Source organism: Mustelus asterias, chromosome 29 (genome assembly GCF_964213995.1).
Source record: "Mustelus asterias chromosome 29, sMusAst1.hap1.1, whole genome shotgun sequence".
NCBI lineage: Eukaryota > Metazoa > Chordata > Chondrichthyes > Carcharhiniformes > Triakidae > Mustelus > Mustelus asterias.
The window spans coordinates 770,614-797,020 of record NC_135829.1 but is presented as its reverse complement, the minus strand read 5'-3'; the positions used below and the strand labels follow the sequence as shown (position 1 = coordinate 797,020).

Genomic DNA, 26,407 nt, shown 5'->3' with positions numbered 1-26,407 from the left:
TTATATCAACACAATTTCGGACTAGTTTAGACAATTAAGGGCAACATCCTGCTGACAAAAGGTAAAAAGGTCCGTCAGCTCACCGTTAGCCTGGGGGAGGGTTTTTATAAATTTACAGCATGTGCCAGGCTAGGCCAGCATATATTAAACATCCCTAATTGTCCTTGCAAAGATGATGGTGAACTGCCTTCTTGAACTGCTGCAGTCCTTGTGGGGTAGGTGCACACTCAGTGCTGCTAGGGAGCGGGTTCCAGGATTTTTGACCCAGCCACTGTGAAGGAGCAGAGATATACTTCCAAGTGAGGATTGTGTGTGACTTGGAGAGCGGCTTGCATGTGGTGGTGTTCCCATGCTTCTGCTTCGCTTGTCCTTCTCGGTGGTAGCAGTTGTGGGTTTGGATGGTGCTGCCTAAGCAGCCTTGGTGAGTTCCTTTACAGTAGGACAGGCGGATCAAATGTGAGATCAAAAATACTTATAATTTCTATGACAGATACTTATATAACTGAGAAAGAGCATGGGCAGGGGACTAAAAATGATCTCAAAGACATTTGCATATCAAAGGGTTTAATCATTCCAGGACCGAATTCAGCACAAGGCAGTGCATGTCAGAAATTCTCACAACAGGAACCTTTCACATACATTAATTTAAAATGCGTTCATGAGCAATCTATGTAAAGCTGCTCGAGTTGGTAACAGTCACATCCCCAGTCTGCTGAAAACAGTGAGTAATGCCGCAACAGAAACACCTAGTTATTTTCACTCACTCCAATTACAAGCTCTCTGCTGTCCGTCCCTGCTTGCCATAGGGATGGTACAGCTCCCAGTGCTTTGTTAGGATCACAGGTAGCATACAGTTTCATGTGACTCTGGTTCGTAAGCGAGGAACAGATCTGTTCTCACTATGACTGGGTGGGTTGCAGATAAAGCACAGGCTGTCACTTCCTTGGAACTGTGAGCAGGATCTAACCCTAACACTGTGAAACATAAATAATAAGACCCCGCTTACCAGGAGCTTGACATTCTAAAAGGAGTGTCCCAGATACCAAATGAAATATTGAATCCAATTCTTAATAATTTCTCACTGGCAAGGCATTTGCCACATTGAAAGAAACAACATAGAGATCAACTTCCTTGGCCCAAGGCTGACTTGATAAAAAATACTCTGTTACAGCCCAGAACCCCAATAGCCACAGAACCCCTCATCCTGTGTTTCACAAGAAGCTGGCTTATTCTACGTAAATAAAACATTAGATCTAATTATTACAGAACATCAGCGTTGATAGTATTCATGTGTAATAGAACCATTTACCTCATCATAAGGCATGAATAGAAGTGTCACCCATTCCAGACTTTGAAATGTATTAGACTATCTACTGAATTAAGGCAGTACCATAACTAGTTAAACAATCCTTCCCAAAAAGGAAATTCTGGCAAACTTGAGATTGTTTTCATGCAATTCCATTGACAGCAAGTGATAAAGAGATTCTCTCCAAGTGAACGCAGTGTGACTTTTCGCCCCAGTAAGGACATAGCCCCTTCCTGTTTACCTTCGCGCAGAACAACTCTCTCATAAGCTGGAAACTTGGTATGAACTGGCTGAGCTGAAAGATCTTCTCTGCTTTTTCTCAGATTTCTCTTTGAGCTACGAAGTCCACGAAACCGCCAAAAATCGGCACGGTCCCCACCAGCAGTCTTGGGGAGTGTGTACTGGACACTGGACAACTGCTCAGCTCTAGTCAGCACAAAACAAGAAAAATGTATTACACCAGTTTAATCAGTGACCAAACCATGGAAATAAACTACGACTTGATGCCACAGTGAAAGTTTTTGAGCACTTTATCTTACAATTGGTATTTTTTGAAAATAAATGCTCAAGTACATTGAGATACAAATGAGGGAAGGGTGAATCAGATACAAAACATACCTTGTTGGAACTCTTAACTCATGATTGTTTTGGTTTTATTCCAGTTATAATTTTGGTACAGGCCAGGAGGGCATAGCTTTTATTGGACCATTTCATTGAAAATGCCACAATGCTGCATATCTTAAATTTTAAGTGATAATTCCCCAAGCTCTAAAGTAGATATCTTAAGATACAAATGAAAGTTCTGCTCACACACCTGTTTCTGTTTGGAATGATGCCCCTTTCTACCTCCTTGTGGTTTTTACCAATTCGAATTGCAAGCCAGGAACCCAGCTTCCCATTATAGAGCGTATCCACCACTCGAAACACCTCACCACGGTTAAAACTTAAACCATATGGAGATTCTTTATCATAGTCAAAGTGAGTCCGTATGTAGAAGGAATCTCCCACATCGGATTCCACAATGCGCCGATAAACTAGAACAACAAAATAGTTGATCAACTTGTACAGTATTTAAGATATGGACAAGACAGCAAATCAAATTCAGACCAAGACATTGAGAACAGAAACAGGAGCAGGTCATTCAACCTCTCAAGCCTATTAATGTTTAAATTTTGAAAAGAACGTTAAGAATCAAGAGAATCATTTCAACAACTGTTTACACCTTCGATTGATAATGAACAGTTTTAACACTTTCACTTCAAGCCTTCAGCTTATACTTAGCTAACAATCACAGTTGGACAGCTCACCATCTTTTTTCTGCTGGGCCAAGATAGTGACCTCTTCTCCTTTGGGAAGGTCGAGCAGGAAAAGAACAGCTTCCTCACGGATGATATTTGCAAAATCCACATTATTTACCTGTAGTGGAGACAGTTGGATGATAACACATGCTGAGCTTCATTCTTTTCCTTTCACTCCCTGTATCTTGAGAATATCGGTTGCCCATTTTAAACATTTTGTAATGGATCCAATAAAAATACCATAACATGACCAGACCAAATTTGAATGTGCGCGCAGAAATGGGATTTGAAAGGTTGACTAAAAGTTTGATATTTTCAAAGGAGCCATGATAAATGCTAATATAAATTTCATTTTCTATTCTGAATGAAAGGTCCTTAAACATTTGTAGTTTTCATGAAAAATAAAATGCTTAAACTGTCGATTTTAGGAATTGATTGATTTTGTGATTAGTGAACCCAACACTTCTTTGCATCGTTCTGATGGGTGCTGTGGAGTTGGCATTTAATAAGCACTAAACTACAAAATATTGCAACTGGTCACTACTGATGCAACATATACTTCATTTGTGTAATGCACCACTTCCGATCACAACTACATTAAAGTCAACTAATAAAATTCATTGGAAAATTCTGTCTTACCCGGAGGATCTGATCTCCTTCCTCTAAACCTTCTTTAGCTGCTGGACTATCTTCCAATACTCCAGCAACAAATATCCCCACATCATTCCCACCTGCCAGACGGAGACCAACACTTTCTCCCTTCTTAAACTTCACAAGTTTCATAGTTGGCCTGAAAGAGAATATAGTGAGATGTGAAATCACAGCAGAGAACAGTCAGCCCTCCGTCCGCAGAACATATTGACAACGTGTTTTGGGGAAAATGAAATGACTTGTTCTAAGGCAGCAAGTACATTCATTGCTTTGTGTCTTTAGCATTAGTATCATTAAGCAGTTTCCAAATCTGATCAATCAATAATTGTCTTCTTTGACACCACACATACCTAATTTATGTTTTACCCAAATCTGAATGGTATCCAAGTAATGGAGAACGCAACATTCAAAAACCTGCCCTTTTGATCGTTGATCAGTGCCCAAGAGATTAGACCAGTGAATTATGGCCAATTCTAACACGGCCTTCTCCAATAAACACATTTCATTCAATTAAGTTTGCTGCACAGGTCTTTCTTGTTTGGGTAAAGAAACTGAAAATATTTGTTTGATTGCAACAAGTTAAAAACTTTTACCAATTCCTCTAGAGCCCTTTCAATATTCTCTTTCCACTTTCAGCAACTTGAAAGATTCTAGAAACAGGTGTTTATTCTTCTCACAATCTTCTTCCCACCCTGCTCATATCCCTCTAAAGTAAAGTTCATTTATTAGTGTCACAAGTAAGGCTTACGTTAACACTTCAATGAAGTTACTGTGAAATTCCCCTAGTCGCCACACTCTGGCGCCTGTTCGGGTCAATGCACCTAATCCGCACATCTTTCAGACTGTGGGAGGAAATCGGAGCACCCGGAGGAAACCCATGCAGACACGGGGAGAATGTGCAAACTCCACACAGACACTGACCCAAGCCGGGAATTGAACCCGGGTCCCTGGTGCTGTGAGGCAGCAGTGCTAACCACTGTGCCGCCCACATTTCCTTCATCTTCATGTGTAATAAGCCAATACTCACTGTTTCAACTATCCACACAGCAGTGAATTTCAGATTATCTCATGTGTAAAGTTTTGTCTTGTTCAGACATCAGCACTCATCTAAATTGCCCTTGAACTAAGATTAGGATCAGATCTGCCTTCACAATCAAGAGGAGGGCATTTTTTCTGCTACTGGATTCAAACATGCAGTACAATGACAATCCTGATCAAGCTTTGCACAGGTTCAGTATAGCATTGCTGAATTACCTCAACATCCCGTCATCATGTGAGGAGTTTGGAATGGGTGCATCAGATGGGCTAACAGGCAAATCCACATCAGGCTGGCCAGGCTGAGCATACACTGGCTTGGGCTCTACAGAAACAGTTCATGTTAGGCACTTGTTTTGGAAAGCAATTCCTGCAATTTAAAGGATATCTTTAAACCTCAACTATGATCTAACTGGTTTCATTATTTTCCTATTTGAATGTGACCAAATATAAAGTGTGTGTATTTAGAGAAGAGCTTCAAAGGGACTTGAAATTCTGAATTAATTTGGCACAAATGACATGTGCCATCGAGCCAGTTAAGTCTCCAAATAGCAGAAATGTGGCTTCTTTAACTGAAAACGTATGTTGGAAATCCAGTCATGTAGCAGAGTGTGAAGATGAGCTCAATTAAAGCTGCTAAATTCTCCAACTCTCTCTTCCCAACAATGCCCCTAAAAATAGCATCACTTCCTTCTAAACAGTATTTATCTTTGTAACAGACCTGGTAATGGAGGAGCTTGTTTCTCTGTTCTCTCATCAACAACTGCAGCCACAGGCTCTTCAATAGCTTTAACTACAAACATCTCTTCATTGTTCTTCACTGGCGTGGACACAGCTCCGGCCTTGGGTCCTCTAATTACATCATCCTCACGGGATCTTTGACTAATAAAAAAATAAAGAACTCATCACTGTGGTCTTAACTTCACTTTTGCTCTATTTCAACAGAAAGAAAATCTACACATTTCATGAGTATTTATCAACCTTCGTGTGCTTTGAATGTTTTCAGAGCATAGCAACAGTGTGCATCTGGCAAAATAATACAAACTAAATATTCAGGTTCACAAAATTATCAGAGAAGGCACCGTAGTCAAATTAGTTCGATTAAAAATGCACCAACTGTGAATGCTTGTTATACAATTGTTCCTTTATTGTTCCCAGACCCCCCTCCACCCAACCCCTCAAATGTAAAATTTGTGGTACTAGCAATTCTTGACTTTATGACATTTGAGTTATGATAAAAGGGACTTATGACATTTGTAAATTGACATCCTGTTTTGACTTTACAACACCACGCCAGCAAATAGAAGTCTACAAAATTATGAGGGGCATAGATAGGGTAGATAGTCAGAGGCTTTTTCCCAGGGTGGAAGGGTTGACTACAAGAGGGCACAGGTTTAAGATGAGAGGTGGTAAGTTTAGGGGAGTTGTATGGAGAAAGTTTTTCACACAGAGGGTGGCAGGTGCCTGGAACTCTCCGCCAGTGGAGGTGGTGGAAGCAGGCACGGTAGCAATGTTCAGGTGCATCGTGATAGACACATGAACGGGAGGCGAACAGAGGGATAGAAACTGGGTATCAGCACAGGCTTGGTAAGCCTAAGGAAGGGCCCGTTTCTGTTCTCCATTGATCCCAGCTGATGTTAATACTGGACAAGTCAGATCTCAGAGTAAAACCTGTTTTTAAGCCGCCTGTGGAAGGTCAGTTACTGAACACTTTCACAAGAATTCTGCAAATGTACTTTAACACACACAAAAAATGTTTATTACACATGAAAAAATAAAATAGATTACATGTGATAAAAGGTTGGAGAGATTTCAATACAAATACCAGAAAATGATTCAATCTCGCATTGTTCCTCTTACCCCATAAATACCCTAAAACAAACCTACAGTAAAGATTTACCACTATCTCAACAGCAAGGCTTGGACTAACTCAGTTTCGAATAGTTTTCTTCCGGTGGATTTGGGAACATACATGAGATGCTCTTCCTCAATTGATCTCTCCCAAGATACTCAAAACCTGCTCTCTAGACTCATCACTGCTTTAACTTTGGAGCAAACTCGTGAGTTCCTTAAACGCAGCTTCCAAGTCGTCTGGCTGGCTTTCTTGCTATAGAGTTTTAGATGTCAGTACTGGGGAAGTTGCTAGAGTCCATTATCAAGGATTTTATTACTCATCATTTGGAAAGCAGTGGTATAACCAGATAAAGTCAGCATGGATTTACAAAAGGGAAATCATGTTCGACGAATCTATTGGAATTTTTGAGGGTGTAACTAGTAGAGTTGACTGAAGAGAACCAGTGGATGTGGCTTATTTAGACTTTCAGAAGGCTTTCGACAAGTTCGCACATAACAGACTGCTATGCAAATTTGAAGCACATGGGATTGCAGGTAATGTCTTGAGATGGATAGAAATCTGGTTAGCAGATAGGAAGCAAAGAGTTGGCATAAATGGGTATTTTTCTGATTGGCAGTGACTAGTGGGGTTCCGCAGGGATTTATGCTAGGACCCCAACTGTTCACATATAAATTAATGATTTGGAAGAGGGAACTGAATGCATCATCTTCAAATTTGCAGATGATACAAAGTTGGGTGGGAGGGTGAGCTGTGAGGAGGATGCAGAGATGCTTCAGTGTGATTTGGACAGGCTGAGTGTGTGGGCATCTGCATGGCAGATGCAGTATAATGTGGATAAATGTGAGGTTCTCCACTTTGGTAGCAATAATAGGAAGACAGATTATTACTTGAATGGGTCTAAATTGAGAGAGGTGGATACTCAACAAGACCTTGATGTCCTTGTGCATCAGTCGCTGAAAGTAAGCGCGCAGGTACAGCAGGCAGTGAAGGCGGCAAATGATATGGCGGCCTTTATAGAGAGAGGATTTGAGTATCAGGAGAAAGATGTTTTGCTACAATCATATAGGGCATTGGTGAGGGCACACCTGGAGTACTGTGTGCAGTTTTGGTGTCCTTATCTGAGGAAGGACATCCTTGCTATAGAGGGAGTACAGCAGAGGTTTACCAAGTCTGTCATATGAGGAGAGACTAAGTCTGTTAGGATTATATTCACTAGAGTTTGATTTGATTTATTATTGTCACATGTATTAGCATACAGTGAAAAGTATTATTTCTTGCGCACTTTGCAAAGCATACTGTTCATAGAGCAGGAAACGAGAGAGTTATAGCTAGGGTGTAGAGAAAGAGCAACTTAATGCAAGGTAAGTCCATTCAAAAGCCTGATGGCAGCAGGGAAGAAGCTGTTCTCGAGTCGGTTGGTACGTGACCTCAGACTTTTGTATCTTTTTCCTGACGGAAGAAGGTGGGAGAGAGAATGTCCAGGATGCGTGGGGTCCTTAATTATGCTGGCTGCTTTGCTCAGGCAACAAAAAGTGTAGACAGAGTCAATGGATGGGAGGCTGGTTTGTGAGATGGATTGGGCTACATTCACAACCTTTTGTAGTATGTGGGGGGGGTCAGGATATTGAATTCAATGGTCAGCCATGATCAAGACGTATGGCGGAGTAGACTTGAAGGGCCGGATGCCTACTCTTGCTTCTAGTTTCTACGTTTTACATACAAACTAATCAAATGAACAGCCCTTCTCTCCTTTTCTGTGTCTCAACCCCTGTTGCTAAACTGGGCACATTTTTCTTCTACATTTGCTTTTTTTAGCTTCACTAAATTACTGACCCCTTGGTAACCCATCCTTTAACTTGAGTTGTAAAACCTCATTAAAATGCATGTATATAAACTCAATGAAACTAGACCCAGGTTTCACCTTTATTAACAAACAAAATCGAAATTTAACTTAAAGCTATACATTGTTCCTAACATAAGATTTACATTTTCCTAATGAGCAAAATGGCCAACTTCATCCCAGCTTTCAGAGTAGGAAGGAATAGAAAGGAAAGACATTGCTGTTTCCCAAACTCAAGATTTATTTAGGTCTGCTGGCACAATATACAGCTTATGCCAGAAAGCAAGTGGGGACATTTGCCAGATACGGTGCTTTTCAATTGTTGACTTCTGAAAATGGATTCTGCAGTGTTGTAAAGCAAACCATGACTATACTACAAATGGACGCTATAATTCAGCAATGTCAGGTCTTTATGCAATGCCTACTTTCTGGTGATGCGTGTCATGTACAGCAGCAGCCATGTTGCTGTCACTGAGAATTACATTTTTGTGAATCAGTGAATAGTTGATTTGTATTTCTGCATTTTGTTATTAAGTAGCAATAAAATAACCTGTGGATTTTGTTGTTAGCTATTTCAGAAATTCATTCATTAGTATCTGAATCCCATTATTTGATAAAGTATACCAGGTTGAATTATGGAGCTATCACTTACACAACAACATGGCTGCTGCTACATATCGTACTGCATGTGCACAGTTTCAACGTGGTAACTCTATACCTGATGCTAACAGCACTATTTACTTCTTCAGTAGATGCATCACAGAAAATGCTATTCACCACTTGCACAAAGACCTGAAATGCCAGCAAGACTGCATTCTGTAACATTCCACTAAACAATGTACATCTCAATTTCCACTCATTCTTTGTGCTTGATGTCACTCTGAATAACCTTGCCAAAAATAATGCACTCTTCTGTGCTTAGGCAACAAACCTTACTAACAGCTACAGCCTAAACAATGGCAGGAAACTGAGGCGATCAATATCTAGCATTGTTCAAGATTTCAAACTTAGCACTTTCTACAGGGTGAAAATTAATTAATTTACATGCTAGGGAGACAAAAACTATAGGGCAACTGGAGCAAAATTTGCTGTCCGGGAGCTTAGACCAGATGAGAAACTTAAATTTGCCAGGAACAGAAGGCAGCTTCAGAAACCTGAAAACAATTGTTCTTCAAGATCTGGTACACAGACTTCTGGAACTTGATATTGCACACTGAATTTGATACAGGGAGGCCTATAAGTTACATGCAATCCCATCTCACAGCTGCCTCTTATCTGTTTACTGCCCATCAATTAATCCTACTTAACTTTACAAAACTAAACACACACACGTTCTAAAGACCCAGTAATGTTCGCGCAGTCCTTTAATATTTTGACACAAGCCTTTAAATTACAAACTATTTTAAGACATTGGCACCTCCTTCACCAAGATCACACACTGCTTGAAGTTCCTCCTGGGCCTGCAGCCCCAGGCCTGAAAAACAGCATCAATTATGGGGCAGGGATTGTTTCAGAACAACATTCACAATATTCAGAAAATAAAAGCAAAGTAGCCATCACCAAACTGGAGATGGCACAAGCTCAGCGAGGCAAATTGCCCCATTCTGAATTGTAAGTTCTCTGATCCTACGGCCAAAATAAAGGTCCAATTTTTCCCAATCAGTTGTGGAATGTGCAAATAGACGAGTAACTCTCGAAGTTCAGGTTAGAGACAGACTTGTTACATGGTTCTTGGCTGTAAATTCATTTAACTGTTCAGAAATACTAGTGCAAGCAAAGGTGACAAAGTAAATAGATTCAACTGTAGTGCAAGCCTTGAAAGGCAATTCCTTCGAAAAAGAGCAAATGCTTACCTCCCATTGCTGATAGGCTGGGGAGAATGGCGCGAATGGTCAGACCAGTCTGACCGTTTATCAGGGGAATGTGAACGACTGCGCAGCCGTGGCCTCTCGTTTGAACGGTTGGAATGATCAGATACCAATGAATGAATTTCTGAAATATCTAATAACAAAATCCAAAGGTTACTGAATAATAAAATGCAAAAATACAAATCAGCTATTTACTGTTTCACAAATATGTGAATCGGCTCATATATACAAATATAACATTGTGCATGGCAGAATATTAATAAGTCACCTTCTTAAGTATCAGCATGTGGAGCACACTGCAATTGTTCAAGTCCCTAAGAGAACAATCTGAACTCGAATAAGTTTGCTTCCATGGCTGGCTTATTAAAGCTGGCAGTAAAAGTCAATGATAGATTTCCCATTGCACGCTCAGTTTCATAGAATCATAAGAGGTCCTTCGCCCATTGAGTCTGCACCAACATGCAACAAACACCTGACTTCCCACCTCATCCCATTTACCAGCACACCGCCCATAGCCTTGAATGCTATGACATGCCAAGTGCTGATCCAGGTACTTTTTAAAAGGACTTGAGGCAACTCCTCTCTACCACCCTCCCAGGCAGCGCATTCCAGGTCGTCACCACCCTCTGTGTAAAAAATGTTTTCCTTGCATCCCCCCAAACCTCCTGCCCCTCACCTTGAACCTATGTCCCTTTGTGACCGACCCTTCAAATAAGGGGAACAGCTGTTCCTTATCCACTTTGCCCATGTCCCTCATAATCTTGTACACCTCAATCAGGTCACCCCTCAATCTTCTGCTCCAATTAAAACAACCCAAGCCTACCCAACCTCTTATCGCCTGAGTAGCAACTAAGTTAATGCATTCAGTTTCTACTTGTGTAACTTGTATTCAAAGCCTGAAAGGTAGGGAACTACAATAGTATCCTTGAAAGACTATTGGATCAAACACTCACCGTCTCTTTCAGAAGCATTTGCAGAAGGAATGCTGTCATCCAAATCAGGCACATTAAGGAGAGTGGCTCTCTCATCTCTCTGGACCACCATTTTAAGCTTGCCCTTCGACCTTTCAATTAGTTTCTTTGCATCGCCCAGTGACATGTTTTCTGTAACAGTGCCATTGATCTGTAATGGAACAAATGAATCACAATAAGGAAGAATCTGGTGCCTGACTACAAATAGCACAACCCTTATCTGAAGGCAGCAGTCAGAGTAGGACAATAGCTTTCTCTATGCACAAGAAATTAAAACAGTGCTAACGTTTTCTTTGCTCTCCGGACATGTACAGCAAACATTTTCTTCCTTATCAGCATTCTCTGAGTGCGACAATGCCAACTTCAATTACAGCACTACAATAAGCTGTGTAACACTGGGATTGTTTAAATGGAGTTAAAATTACAAAAGCATTTGCCAATTAATTTAACAAACCAAGACGCCGTTGTGCTAAACAGAGTCACTTAACTCAATCGTGATACTTTGCACGAAATGTCAAGGCTGGATATTGTCCAGGTCTTGCTGCATTTGGACATGGACTGTTTCAGTGTCTGAGCAGTTGCGAACGGTGTTGAACATTGTACAGTCATCAGCAAGCATCTCCACTTCTGACCTTATGATGGAAAGGAGGTCATTGATGAAGCAAATGAAGATAGCAGGGCCGAGGACACGACCCTGAGGAACTTGTGCAGTGATATCCTGGAACTAAGGTGATTGACCTCCACAACCACAACCATCTTCCTTTGTGGTAGGTATGGCTCCAACCAGCAAAGAGTTTTCCCCATAATTGCCACAGAGACCAGCTTTGTTAGGGGCCATGATGCTATGCTCGGTCAAATGCTGCCTTGATGTCAAGAGCGGTCACTCTCACCTCACCCCCAGAGTTCAGCTCTTTTATCCATGTTTGAACCAAGGTTGTAATGAGGTCTACAGGCTCAAAGCGCACACTACTTCCACACTGAACTCATAGCTGTATGACTTTCAGCATGTTCAGGTGAATGTCAATTCCAACACATTCTTAAGAAATACTGCTTGCATTCGTTTTTCTTTCCTCTGTACTCTCATGGACTCAGCTGGCCTCAGGATTCCATGAACTTCTGTGATCCTCCAGCATCTTGCTCAAGTAGCCATTTTTCACATATGAGGAAGGACAGTGAGTGGTCGCAGACTATTTGACTGTACATTGAATCCAATTCTGTTCTATGTCCATACTTGCATGCAATTAGGGAATGGCACATATTTTCCCTCCTTAACATGGGAACCTAGGCACATTTCGGTTTCCCTCCTGCTGCCCTGCTATCAGCTAACTCAGTCGACCAAAAATGGAACACCAAACTTGCCTGATCTGCAAGGCTGAGCTACATACGAAATAAACTCATGGAGCCATTAAGACTGCCTATGAGCTTTGCTTCAAGTGTTCTATAAACAGTAAGGGTGCTGAATTCCTTAATAAAGGATGCATATTTAAATATTTTCTCACCTGAGAGGCACTCTTCGGAAATTGAAGTTGTCGAGAGACTGACAGTGCCAAGTAAAGAGTTGCACTCATTGGAAAGAGCAGTAAGCAGGAAGGATCAATGCTTCCCTGTAGAACCAGTATAACACTGAGTAGACGATGCATTCTGCAACTTCAAGTTGGGTGTCCAATGTGATGGGGAGGGGCATATTCAAGTTTTTAAGATGGTAGTCAAAAGTAACTAACCTTCAATACCACATCTCCCTCATGAATGTTGCCGTCCTTAGCAGCCAGACCTTCTGATGAGATCTCCTTTACAAAAATGTGGCTTGCCAATCGCAGACCATACTCTGAAAAACGACACAGCAATTTTAAAAAAACTGACATTAGATAATAGCTTGTTCCATAGCAAAGGATACATGTACAAAAGCTCTTCGGACAAATAGCTTCCAAGCACATGCAATCAAAATCCAATTTATGTAGATGTTACCACTGAATTCTCTTCACCGGTCCAGATTTACTCATATTCTATTTCATACTTGATGCTTTTTTAAAAAAACTGGATGCATATCATGACGACCTTAAGAGATGGACACTTGCTCTTGCAAGTGTTAACACAGTTTCAATCATTCAGTAATCAATGTCTGCATCTCCAATCTGTCTGTTAGATATGTTCAGTTAAAAAGTCTCTCAACACCAGGTTAAAGTCCAACAGGTTTATCTGGCAGCACAAGCTTTCGGAGTCTCACTCCTTCATCAGGTGAGTGAGGACTTGTGTTCACAAACAGGGCATATACAGACACAAACTCAATTTACAAGATAATGGTTGGAATGCGAGTCTTTACAGGTAATCAAGTCTTAAAAGTACAGACAATGTGAGTGGAGAGAGGGTTAAGCACAGGTTAAAGAGGTGTGAATTGTCTCCAGCCAGGACAGTTAGTGAGATTTTGCAAGCCCAAGCAAGTTGTGGGGGTTACAGATAGTGTGACATGAACCCAACATCCCGGTTGAGGCCGTCCTCGTGTATGGAACTTGGCTATCAGTTTCTGCTCAGTGATTCTGCATTGTCGTGTGTCGTGAAGGCCGCCTTGGAGAACGTTTACCCGAAGATCAGAGGCTGAATGCCTGCGACTGCTGAACTGTTCCCCGACTGGGAGGGAACACTCCTGCCTGGTGATTGTTGAGCGGTGTTCATTCATCCGTTGTCGTAGCGCCTGCATGGTCTCCCTAAATGCACTCACCTGATGAAGGAGCGAGACTCCGAAAGCTTGTGCTGCCAAATAAACCTGTTGGACTTTAACCTGGTGTTGTGAGACTTCTTACTGTGCCTACCACAGTCCAACGCCAACATCTCCACATCATGTTAGATATGTTTACAGTTCTGTTCATCTACCACATTAATCACAAGACCTTGGTTCCCGAGTCACTCTCCCAGTTTTAATATACCCATGAGGCATTAGAGCCATGAAGAACTGGGTCCCAGGAAGTACTCAGGATGATTGGGAAAGGTAAAATTATTTTGGTTAGGTTGCTGTAATAGTAATTAGCTGTCCTAACTCACCACAAAAGCTCACACAAACACTGAACCCTTTAGTAAGTTATCCAAAAACAACTGGTGCCCATTGAACCACATCAGAGCAAGGCGCCAACTTCTATACAAGAAACATGGAGAAAGGTGAGCAAGAAAACAAAGATTAACTGATCTCAGGCTAAATTATTCAATTTTTAAACGCCATGTAAATCTACAACAGCCAACAGCTCTGGGTGTGTGCCTCCTTGTACAGGAACATTAGGTGGGAGTAGATTCAGGACTTTAACTTGGTTAATATTTTAGTGACACTTCTTAAATCGTTATTTCAATTTGAACATTCCAGTTTTTGAAGGATAATGCTGAATCTGAGTCATAGATTGATCCCTGCCAACTGTCTAACTGATTAGCATAGATCTCAGAAACAGTGACGTGCAACAACACACACAAGGCATACATTTGTATAGACATCATTTCCATTACGTGATGAGATGGTAACCAGAGCGGAAACTCTTCACAATAGATGAAACTGAGAGTGTGTAATTACTCAATAATTGCAAACTCAGGCACTAAATTCAAATTTACGCTCCTGACATTTTCACTGCCACATGCGATGCTTACCAATGTCAGAAACTAGCTCCACATCAGCAAAAGCCATGATCAGCTGTGTGGGCCGACTGAGTCCTGATGGCATTATGATGCTCCCAAAGGCAAAGTAGTAAATCATGAAAAAAAATTGTACCATCTACGTCAGAAAGCAAGTTGACCACCACAAAGCATAGCCCTGTTGCCAGGGAGAGCTTTTATTTTCAATACAAATGCACTATCAAACGCCACAGAAAATGAAAGAACTCCTGTTCTCAAAGGTAATAAATGAAAACTCAGACGTTAATTTAATAATCAGGGTGACACAGTGGTTAGCACTGCTGCCTCACAGCTCCAGGGACCAGGGTTCAATTCCAGCCTTGGATGACTGCATGGAGTTTGCTCATTCTCCCTGTCTGCGCATGGGTTTCCTCCGGGTGCTCCAGTTTCCTCCAACAGTCCAAAGACGTGCTGGTCAGATAGGCTAAATTGCCCCTTAGTGTCCCGAGATGTGTAGGTTAGATGGAATTGCCATGGGAAACGTGTGGATTTACAGGGAAGAGCGGGGAAGAGGGCCTGGGTAAAAAGTGCTCTGTCAGAGAGTTGGTGCAGACTCGGTGGACCGAATGGCCTCTTCTGCATAGACGGGATTCTATAATTCTATAATATCATTCCACCCTGACTGGTTCTGTTTACAGATACATTCCCTGCAGCACTCAATTATAAACAGTAGATCATTCATTAATTTTTATAACGTGTAATTTTATGACAATTACATGTTTGATACAAGCATCTATGCATGCTCAATTGAATTTTCCCCCTCAAAAATTCCATATCAACTCTGCCAGCCTTGTCCTACAGATTAGATTACTAAATCTGACCACTTTATGAATTCAGCTAGCATATCCAGCTTCCCTACCCACACCATCCAATGCACTGCTGTCAAGAATGCAATAACTGGGGATTGGTTCTAGGGCACCAGTTACATTTTAATACTGTCAAGCTGGGCATTTGCATGTATGATGAGGAGTGCTGATTAGATTTAACTGCGAAGGGAAACAAGCCAAGCAGAATACTGCTGACATCTGTCACATAAAAACATTTTTCAGCAGTGGTTACTGGATCAGGAACGGCCAGCCATGATTTCTCCCTCTTGCTCCAATTGTGTTCATCTCAGAGCTCTGAAGGATAATTATAATTTTAGCTCAAGTAACACTACAAATGGTACATTTTCAAAACATATGACGTTCAGCATATCAACAGAAGTGTTAAACATATAGCCACAAGGCACATCCGGTCTAATGACCAGTTTGATGGCTATGTTAAAGTTTTTTTTTGTTTTGCTAAGTGACAAATGTCTCTGAATACCACACAAGACCTTCTAAGTTGTTAAGCCTCAAAATACAAGTTTAGTTATGCAGCCATTGATATTTTCCTGATGAACCACACACCTTCACTTTTCCTTGATTTCACTAATGTTACTTTAATAGGTTTTGGTGGCAGATTCGATGATACTGATCGTCGCTCTGATCTTGGTGACAAGCTTCTTTCTCGGCTATCCTCCCTTCTTCCAATGCTTCTCTCACTCCTCCTCCCACTATAAGGACTCGGCCCACTCCGTCCACTTTTACGATCATACAGTTCCTCTTCCTCATAACTATCATCCTCAGGCTCTGAAATAGGCTGGCGATCTGGCTCTGGTCTCGATACCGGCATCTGAATTTTTCGTTTTCTCCTGATTGTCTGGAAGCATCAAAAAGTAAAGCATCAGTTGTCAAAATAAAAGTTCTTACTTTTCCCATTTTAACTGATTTCCATTCAAATCCTTATAGCTGCCGTTCAATGGATGGTTCTCTCAACTCTGAGTCAGAAGACTGTGGATTTAAGTCCCACTCCAAAAATTTGACTAAATGATCAAGGCTCCAGTTCAGTACCAAGGGAGTGTTGCCTTATTCTTTGCTGTCTTTTGACTGAGATGTTAAACTGATGCCCCGTGTGCTCTCTCAGATGAGTGTAAAAGGTTCCATGACCAGTATTCGAATAAGAGCAGGGAAGTTCTCCCTGGTGCTCCAACCAACATCTATCCCTCGAGAGAGACCTCAAATCAGATGTAGTTGTTTAATTGACTGCTGTTTGCGGGATCTCGCGGTGTGTAAATCAAGAGCTGTTTCTCCTGTATTTCTAGAGGGTACACTTCAAAAATATGTCATTTTATGATGCTCTGAGGTAGTGAAAGATACTATATATATGCAATTTTGCTCTTTAATTTACAATGCTCCTCATCATTATAAAGGAGCAGACTGGATTCTCTGCATAATTTAACCTTTTTTCCTCTGAAGTCGAGGGGGGAGAAACTCACAATGTTTGGCCATTTGTGCTTTTCAACTGCCTACAATGTTATGTGGCTCGGTTTTCGTACTGGGAAATGGAATGCTCTCCAGTTCAGGCAGTCTGAAATCTGAATAACACCGAATGAAAAATAAGCTGCATTGGACTGTGATGAGTAGCATTATCAAGCAGTTCACATATCAGTGCAATAGATGGGTGCGGTTGAACTTTTTAGTTTTAACAAATAAAAGTTAGTGTACAAGCAACATCCTCACTCACAAAGGTAGCATTACAAATCTCAGTACCAGACCATTCCAACAGCACAGTTGAAAAAGATAAAAAGAGCAGTTCTGACAAAGTCTACATTTCGAATGCGAACCTAGCTTTCCTCTTTACAGATACTATACACTGCTGACTTTTGTTTTCATCTTGTTTCAAAGAGAAAAGCACCCTGAACTAAACTCATTTCTTGTTTAAGTTTAATGCTTGGTAGAGTTGCAGTGTAACATACAGGAATTTCTTCCAACTGGCTTTACCTAGTACTGGGGACTATGCATGATCCCTGTCTTTCCATATTATCTGTGGAAACAGAACTGTTAAATAAATATGTCCTTGGAAATCATCATCAGTCTTGCATTTTAGGTTGGGTTTAGCAGCTGACAATTGGGTGACAAAATAACCCCAATTTTATGACCTACAATCCTTATAAATTAATGAAAAAAACATACACATTAGCAGATGGGTCTAATCTTGTTCCATGTTCATTCGCATTATCTTTTAAATGCAGTGAAGCTCTCACTAGATTTGTCTGACAGATTAAATATTGTACTTTCACTTACAATCTTTGCATTTTTTCCACTTTTCCGTAGCTGTTGGACAGCAAAAGCATGTTCCACGTTATCCATTGAAACTCCGTTAACCATCGCAACCCGATCATTCTCACTGCGAAAGAAACAGAAGGTGAAGTGATCCAAATACTAGTGTTCTCTTTGGTCAAATCATTATATAGATGAGTATGAATATAATCTACTTCCTTTGGCTTCCTATGTGCGTACAATTGTGGGATTTTTGATTACTTGTATAAACTGGAAAAATGTTTTTAACAGTGGGCTTTTCATGGCCAACCTTCATTCCATTCACTGGAAGTCTTCAGTTATATTTAAGTTAAATGAGGCAATTTAGCATTCATGGATGAAACAAAGCGCCCTCTTATAAGAGAGCTTTTAAGGGCAGTAGTTTCTTTTCAGTTTAGTTAGGGCATCACGATCGGCACAGGCTTGGAGGGTCGAAGGCCTGTTCCTGTGCTGTATTGTTCTTTGTTCTTATTCCAACCCAAACATTCCCTTTAAAAATTATTGCAGCTAATATCATTAATAGGAGTTTTAATCATATACAATCCAAGATAACAACACTCATGATCATAATGCAGGGGAGGGGAAGAAGATAGATTATAAAAGAAGAAAACACAGTTAAAAGTGTAATGATACATCTCATCTTTAGTACTAATGGAATAATGAAGCAACAAAAGTTCATCGGGTGGTAGGAGAGGGGGAATAAGAGTTGTGTACTTACTGCAGCAATCCTTCAGCGGGGCCTCCTTTCAAAACATCTGAAATTACAATCGAAGTTTCCCCACTCTGAAAGTGTGGGTTATCTTTTCCTCCTGATATTGCAATTCCAAACCCAAATCCAGGAGCCTAAAGTTAAATTAACAGCTACAAATTACTTATGGCGTGTAACCAAGATTAGAAACCGAATGAAAATACACAAGCTACAAATGTTCACCTCATCAATTAATCCAAGTATTTTTATATGCCGACAATTATTTGTAATCTTACTGGAAACGCCAAACAAACACAACCATTTTGCAACATTACTTTGTTGATAGGGATGGCTAATCTAAGGCTGTTGCCTCAGATGCACTACAAGACTTGAAACATCACCATGCCTTTTTTCACTGCCTTTTCAGGCGGGCTTTCATTTAGTCACATTCAGTTGTGCAAACATTGTGTTCCCTCCCATCTCTTGCACTTTTTAACCATTCCTTACTCAGAGTAATATGACTCAAATGGCCAAACAGAATCAGTGGCAAAATATATTGTCTGGCAGAACTTTGGAGAGGGAAAACAACAACAAGCACTGGAACACAAGGTGTTTCTATAGGATTGCTCAATTTGGATTATAGTAGTACAGCATCTGAGCACTGGCTCCCCTCATTGCATTCTCATTTTTTCCTGCTGATCTGTTGAGAGGTGGAAGCCAATGCTTCCACCATGGCAAAATGGTAGTGAAATATCCAAGGTTGACTCCAACGTCATACAACCACTCTAGCAAGGTTCAATAACCATCTTCCTGTTTTGTACTGTTCCCATAAATGTGGCAAAACATGTGTTAGTTAAAAATAAGTTCACTTTTCCAAAGTGGCATGATCTTTCAAGCAATTCTGCAGTTGCCATACTAACTGTTAGAGCTGCAATTCATTCCACTGCACATGCATCCAGAAGTAGGTCAACCATTTCAAACACTGGTAGAAAACAATAGAACACGTCTTTACATTTGGAAAACCAAAACAGTACTTGAGGTAGGTCAAGGTAAACAAAAATGAATTAACGATGTTAAACAAGACAAAAACACCAAGACTCGGTCTCAATAATACCTTTGTGTAGAGACAATGCAGAGTCTGAAGTACAAAATGTGTCTAAAATTCTACTTTGGACTTGAATCAACAATCGAAGCTATTCCAGTTCGTCCAAGAATGCAGAATAAGTCAGATCTCCTGAACTTCTCCCATTTTAATACATATTGAGTTTATTTGGGGTGCATAATAAGATTCAGTAGATCAGATATCTTCTAGTTCCAGTTCTCCCCTTGACCATGCAGCGATACATGTCTAGAAGTCTGAAGTCAGGGTTTCTCCAGAATCCACTGCATTTCCCTGTCCAAATTAGGACAAAGCTCTCCTTCTAAGAGTGCAAGTCAGCATCAGCAAAGACAAGAAAGTATTGTTTTGATAAATAAATGCTGGATCGACTACTCTTCCAATTAAATGTTGCAATGGTCCCATAAGTGTTAAAATTCCCATGAGAATGCACCTCAAGCAGATATCTTGCAGCAACTTATGAAACACACAGTTTAGAAAGCACCCATACCTCAGAGCTGCCAGGATGGCATTCTGACAAAGGAAGGAGAATAAATAAAAGTGGAAGACTTTTAGCAGCATTCACGATAGAAATGAAAGCAAAGTGCAAGCTATACCAATGAATAATTAATGACCACATTAACTCTCTTTAAACATCTGTAGGATGCCAAGGTAGAAATGGGAGTAAGATTCTGGAGTTGAAAGTTTTTGAAATCATTGCAGCACAACCACAGCCAAAAACTCCAAACATCTCCCCTAATAAATCAGGCTAACCAGAACGTTTCAACAAATTACTGAAGGATGAAAACACCAAGTCACTCGTTATTGAATTGATTGCAGAGAATACAGAGGGGCTCAAATATAACCAATCTGAATATCCAGTGAAAACATTCTGGCCAGTCAGCAGAAGCAGGCTGTGAAAGTGCTGTTATTCTAAACGAAGAATTACAAACCAGCAGTTTGCATGTTCAATTAGATGCCCTTCCTCCCACTGATCTACCTTTAAACCACCTCCATTCCACCAAACACCATCCGTGGAACAAGTACATTCAACGGAACTTTCTCAACAGCAGCATTCAGTACTGTCACCAAATCAGCCCAAGATCTTTGCACTGAGGCTCATATTTCAAATCAATAATGTGAATATATCTCAGTTAATGGAAGAATCGTAGAAGAGACAATTCATAGATTTTGAGATGCATCAATATCACAATTACCCTAAATGGAGTCATAAGCAAGTTACCAATTCTTAAGGTAAGAATAATTTCTCAAGCCAGCAGGCATCCTGATTATATTGCCAAATTTCTCTCCTCCTAAAGGCTCGAGTCTTTGGTGGAGCATGGCTCCACAAGTACCTTCAAGTACCGAGTCTTCATCCAAATGTTGATTAACTGTCTCACCATTGTAGCATCACAATGATCCAAATCACACAAACTCTCCTCATTGCAATGATATCACTGTGTGTAGTGCATGTGTAGGAATTGCAGCTGTGGTGTCCTTGTGAGCAGCAGTTGCTCAATCCATAAAATGGGTCTGTCTCTGACAAAGGGTCATCTAGACTTGAAACGTTGGCACTATTGTCTCTCCACAGATGCAGTCAGACCTGCTGAGATTTTCCGGCATTTTCTGTTTTCATTCTGTACTGTATCTTCAAATAACTAAATCTTCCTGCAGCATGATATAGACCGGTTGGAGACTTGGGCAGGGAAATGGCAGATGGAGTTTAATCCGGACAAGTGAGATATAATGCATTTTGGAAGGTCCAATGCGCGTTGGAATTATACAATAAATGGTAGAACCCTTAGGATTACTGACAGGCAGAAAGATATGGGCGTATATGTCTACCAATCATTGAAAGGGGCAACGCAGGTGGATAAGGTGGTCAAGAAAGCATATAGCATGCTTGCCTTCATCGGTCAGGGCATTGAGCATAAACATTCGCAGGTCATGCTGCAGCTGTATAGAACCTTAGTTGGGCCTCGTTTAGAATATTGTATACAATTCTGGTCACCACATTACCAGAAGGATGTGGAAGCTTTGAAGAGGGTACAGAAGAGGATATTGCCTGGTTAGGAGGGTATTAGCTATGAGGAGAGGTTGGATAAACTTGGTTTGTTCTCATTGGAACGATGGAGGTTGAGGGGTGACCTGATAGAGGTTTATAAGATTATGAGTGGCATGGACAGAGTGGATAGTCAGATGTTCTTTCCTAGGGTAGAAAAGTCAAGTACTAAGGGACATGGGTTTAACTAACCTAGTATGTTAACGAGGGGACATAGGTGCGTGGGGAAAAGTTTAAAGATGTGCGAGGCAAGTTTTTTTTAAAACAGAGGGTGGTGAAAGTCTGGAACACACCGCCTGGGGAGGTGGTGGGAGCAGGTACGATAGCAGCATTTAATGCGCAACTAGGCAAATATATGAAGAGGATGGGAATGGAAGGATATGGACTCCGTAAGTACATACAATTTTAGTTTAGGCAGGCATCATGATCGGCGCAGGCTTGGAGGGCCTGTTCCTGCACTGTACTGTTTTTGGTTCTCTTTGTTCACTATAACTTATTTGTCCAAGTGAGATTGGTGAGCTTGTGTAAACCAGACATAAATGCAACACTCATATAAGAACATAAGAACATAAGAAATAGGAGCAGGAGTAGGCCATCTAGCCCCTCGAGCCTGCCCCGCCATTCAATAAGATCATGGCTGATCTGACGTGGATCAGTACCACTTACCCGCCTGATCCCCATAACCCTTAATTCCCTTACCGATCAGGAATCCATCCATCCGCGCTTTAAACATATTCAGCGAGGTAGCCTCCACCACCTCAGTGGGCAGAGAATTCCAGAGATTCACCACCCTCTGGGAGAAGAAGTTCCTCCTCAACTCTGTCTTAAACCGACCCCCCTTTATTTTGAGGCTGTGTCCTCTAGTTTTAACTTCCTTACTAAGTGGAAAGAATCTCTCCGCCTCCACCCTATCCAGCCCCCGCATTATCTTATAAGTCTCCATAAGATCCCCCCTCATCCTTCTAAACTCCAACGAGTACAAACCCAATCTCCTCAGCCTCTCCTCATAATCCAAACCCCTCATCTCCGGTATCAACCTGGTGAACCTTCTCTGCACTCCCTCCAATGCCAATATATCCTTCCTCATATAAGGGGACCAATACTGCACACAGTATTCCAGCTGCGGCCTCACCAATGCCCTGTACAGGTGCATCAAGACATCCCTGCTTTGATATTCTATCCCCCTCGCAATATAGGCCAACATCCCATTTGCCTTCTTGATCACCTGTTGTACCTGCAGACTGGGCTTTTGCGTCTCATGCACAAGGACCCCCAGGTCCCTTTGCACGGTAGCATGTTTTAATTTGTTTCCATTGAGATAGTAATCCCATTTGTTATTATTTCCTCCAAAGTGTATAACCTCGCATTTCTCAACGTTATACTCCATTTGCCATATCCTCGCCCACTCACTCAGCCTGTCCAAATCTCTCTGCAGATCTTCTCCGTCCTCCACACGATTCACTTTTCCACTTATCTTTGTGTCGTCTGCAAACTTCGTTACCCTACACTCCGTCCCCTCCTCCAGATCATCTATATAAATGGTAAACAGTTGCGGCCCGAGTACCGATCCCTGCGGCACGCCACTAGTTACCTTCCTCCAACCGGAAAAACACCCATTTATTCCGACTCTTTGCTTCCTGTCGGATAGCCAGTCCCCAATCCACTTTAACACACTACCCCCAACTCCGTGTGCCCTAGTCTTCTTCAGCAGCCTTTTATGGGGCACCTTATCAAACGCCTTTTGGAAATCCAAAAACACCGCATCCACCGGTTCTCCTCCATCAACCGCCCTCGTCACATCTTCATAAAAATCCAACATGTTCGTCAAGCACGACTTTCCCCTCATGAATCCATGCTGCGTCTGATTGATCGAACCATTTCTATCCAGATGCCCTGCTATCTCCTCTTTAATAATGGATTCCAGCATTTTCCCTACTACAGACGTTAAGCTGACCGGCCTATAGTTACCCGCCTTTTGTCTCCTTCCTTTTTTAAACAGCGGCGTAACATTAGCCGTTTTCCAATCAACCGGCACTACCCCAGAATGCAACGAGTTTTGATAAATAATCACTAACGCATCCACTATTACCTCTGACATTTCTTTCAATACCCTGGGATGCATTCCATCCGGACCCGGGGACTTGTCCACCTTCAGTCCCATTAGTCTACCCAGCACTGCCTCTCTGGTAACATTAATTGTATTAAGTATTTCTCCTGCTGCCAACCCTCTATCGTTAATATTTGGCAAACTATTTGTGTCCTCCACCGTGAAGACCGACACAAAAAACTTATTTAAAGACTCAGCCATATCCTCATATGTACATGTACTTTCCAGCAAGGATCACAGGCTAGCAACAAGGAGTGGGGGACTATTTTTGCTATTTCCACTCCCTAACCCAGAAGTGGGGTCAATTGTAACCTCCCTATTGTCACCCTGCTAACTCAGACTAGCCCAGGAAACAACCTAGTTGAAATTGCTCATTTACAGATCGTCTTTATCAGAGCTGTCATGATAGCATCTGCTCCATGCAAACTTCTTTTGGAGCTTCCTCATTATTTGGAACCACATCTTTCAGGTTCAAGAGGTTTGAAGGAAAAAGAAGTTTCCTTTAGCAGTTTCCTGCCATCTGGTCCTGACCTATTGTACATCTGAATACTTAATCCCCTGGAGTTCACTGGATAGTTAAATGTAGCTGACGACTCACCCTGTGAAGTGTGACTGTCTGCTGTTCCCAGATCACGGTTTCCTCCATGACTGTATTCTGCAATAAGAAATGGCATCAGTAAATTTAGAGAGTAGAGGTTGTATTTTCAAAAAATGACAATTTACAACTCATTGAAAATAAACTTTAACATTTATTAAAATCTTCATTAAAAAACCTGGTTTTCAAGCATTCCAACTAAAAGCTCAACAATAACATGTTAATGAATTTTAACAGCAAAGTTCCACATGCAGCTGGGAAAGGGATATCAGTTCTGATCCACAACATTGTTAACAGAAGCTGATAAATCTGTGAAGCAGCAAATTACTGAAATCTGAACATTTACAAACTGCAATTTTTCACTGACTTCACACCTTCCATATTCTGCTCCCAGTGACCACCAATAGCAGAAGCTATCTCATAATTCCAAAAACAAAGAGAACCAATTCAGAAACTTACACATTGTTCAACAGTGTCAATTCCTTAGATCCCCCACCAACCCCCACAAGGTTTGGCATCCAAAAAAGACTCTCCGCAAATCACTTACAACAGCACTTTGAAGCTTGACTATCTAGCCTCTAGATCTCCATTCACAACAATACGTCTGCAGCTGTCAATCTTCTCACTCAACTCTTTCCCCTCCATCTCTGATGCCCGGTAAAACCCTTATCCGCAATGGCTATGGCTCCATTGTCAGTCCCTGACGTCCAAGAAGTACAAGACATGAACAAGAGTGTCAGGAAAGTAGAGATAGCTTTAGATCAACTATATTTGGAAGTGGATTAATTTAGTGCTTGTGGGTCAGTAAGGGTAAAACTCTAGCTAGATTCATGTTTAACAAACAAAAGGTGCTTGCATATGTGGGGTTTTTGGTTTCAATTCAAACTGTGTTTCTATTGCAGTGAGAGGGCTTAGGACATGTAAACAAGCTTGGAGATGCAAAGAGATGTTGCCTAGCAACTGGGGCACCTTGAGAGAAAATAGCTCTGAGTTTAGTTTTTAACTGGAGTCCAGAATAACAGTTTTGAAGGGAGAGAGGGAATATCTATCAGAGCTGCGAGAAGAAAAAACATACAATGGACTAAGAGGCAAGGAAGCAATTGCCAGAAATAAAAAAGAACTGCCACTTAAGGAAACTAGAGAAATAAAGAGAGGTTTCCAGAAAGTCTGCAGTTAAAAGAAAAGAACTGGAACCAGAACAGGGTACTGTTCAGCTCAGACAGACAGACTCGAGAAGGAATTGGCTCGTGAGAAGCCAGAAAGGTACCTGAAGTGGTTCTGAGGTGTGTGATATTTTACAACAGTATGTTAGTTTTAGTTTATTTATTAGTGTCACAAGTAGGCTTTCATTAACACTGCAATGAAGTTACTGTGAAAACCCCCTAGTCGCCACACTCCAGCTCCTGTTCGGGTACACTGAGGGAGAATTTAACATAGCCAGTGCACCTAACCAGCACGTCTTTCAGACTGTGGGAGGAAACCGGAGCACCCGGAGGAAACCCACACAGACACAGGGAGAACGTGCAAACTCTGCACAGACAGTGACCCAAATGAGACGTTAGCTGAAATGACTGAAGCAATTGGTGGCTAGATCTGCGTTTGTGTAAAAGCATTCAAGTCAAAGGAACCCTGAAAGGTGAGGTGCAAAACTTGGAGGCAAATCCTTGTTAAAACTGCAGAGAGGAAGTTTTGTTTGAAAGGATAGTTGGAAAACCTGGGGGTGGATTCTTGATTAAAATAGCTGATGGAAAACATTGTTTGAACGAAGATTTGAAAGCATGTCTTTTGGAGAGTGGAGTTCGGAAACACTCAAGTAACAATCATCTGGGGGAATTCAAGGAGAAATCCACGAAAGATCAATTGAGTGGCATCTGTCATTTGGTTTCAGAGTGGGGTGTTATCCTTGAAATTTGTGTACATTTGTGAAGATAAGGAGGAGTGGAGGAGTATTCTATGAAAACCGAACTTTTCATGTGTAAAAAATGTTTTTTTCTTGTTAAAAACTAAATGGCAGCTGTATTATACAGCAACTACATTTCTAAAGTCCTCCCCTCATTAATTGTATTGCATGAAAGGTTGTGAAGGACTCAATAGAAAAGCAAGATCTTTTTCGCCTCACTGAAGCCCATTTCTTTATGGATCAAAGTATACCAATCCCAGGTGCACACATGACACAGTAGAGTCATAGAGATTTACAGCATGGAAACAGGCCCTTAAGCCCAGCTTGTCTATGCTGCCCGTTTTTTTGAACCACCAAGCTAGTCC

The 26,407-nt window shown here is 41.3% G+C and overlaps 1 protein-coding gene across 6 annotated transcripts in view; it reads right to left on the bottom strand.

Annotated features, from left to right (window-relative positions):
- tjp1a (tight junction protein 1a) overlaps positions 1 to 26,407 on the bottom strand; it is a 162,767-nt gene that overhangs the window by 47,558 nt on the left and 88,802 nt on the right. For all 6 annotated transcript variants that reach the window (XM_078199859.1, XM_078199854.1, XM_078199857.1 and 3 more), the window contains exons 2-14: positions 24,146 to 24,202; positions 18,313 to 18,437; positions 17,580 to 17,682; positions 15,864 to 16,155; positions 12,546 to 12,649; positions 10,807 to 10,975; positions 9,839 to 9,986; positions 5,012 to 5,172; positions 4,510 to 4,615; positions 3,244 to 3,394; positions 2,614 to 2,722; positions 2,121 to 2,340; positions 1,548 to 1,732 (exon numbers count right to left, since the gene is read on the bottom strand). In XM_078199859.1, coding sequence (XP_078055985.1) covers positions 1,548 to 1,732; positions 2,121 to 2,340; positions 2,614 to 2,722; positions 3,244 to 3,394; positions 4,510 to 4,615; positions 5,012 to 5,172; positions 9,839 to 9,986; positions 10,807 to 10,975; positions 12,546 to 12,649; positions 15,864 to 16,155; positions 17,580 to 17,682; positions 18,313 to 18,437; positions 24,146 to 24,193 — 1,921 coding nt within the window. In that variant the 5' untranslated portion in view covers positions 24,194 to 24,202. The remainder of the gene's footprint in view (positions 1 to 1,547; positions 1,733 to 2,120; positions 2,341 to 2,613; positions 2,723 to 3,243; positions 3,395 to 4,509; positions 4,616 to 5,011; positions 5,173 to 9,838; positions 9,987 to 10,806; positions 10,976 to 12,545; positions 12,650 to 15,863; positions 16,156 to 17,579; positions 17,683 to 18,312; positions 18,438 to 24,145; positions 24,203 to 26,407) is intronic.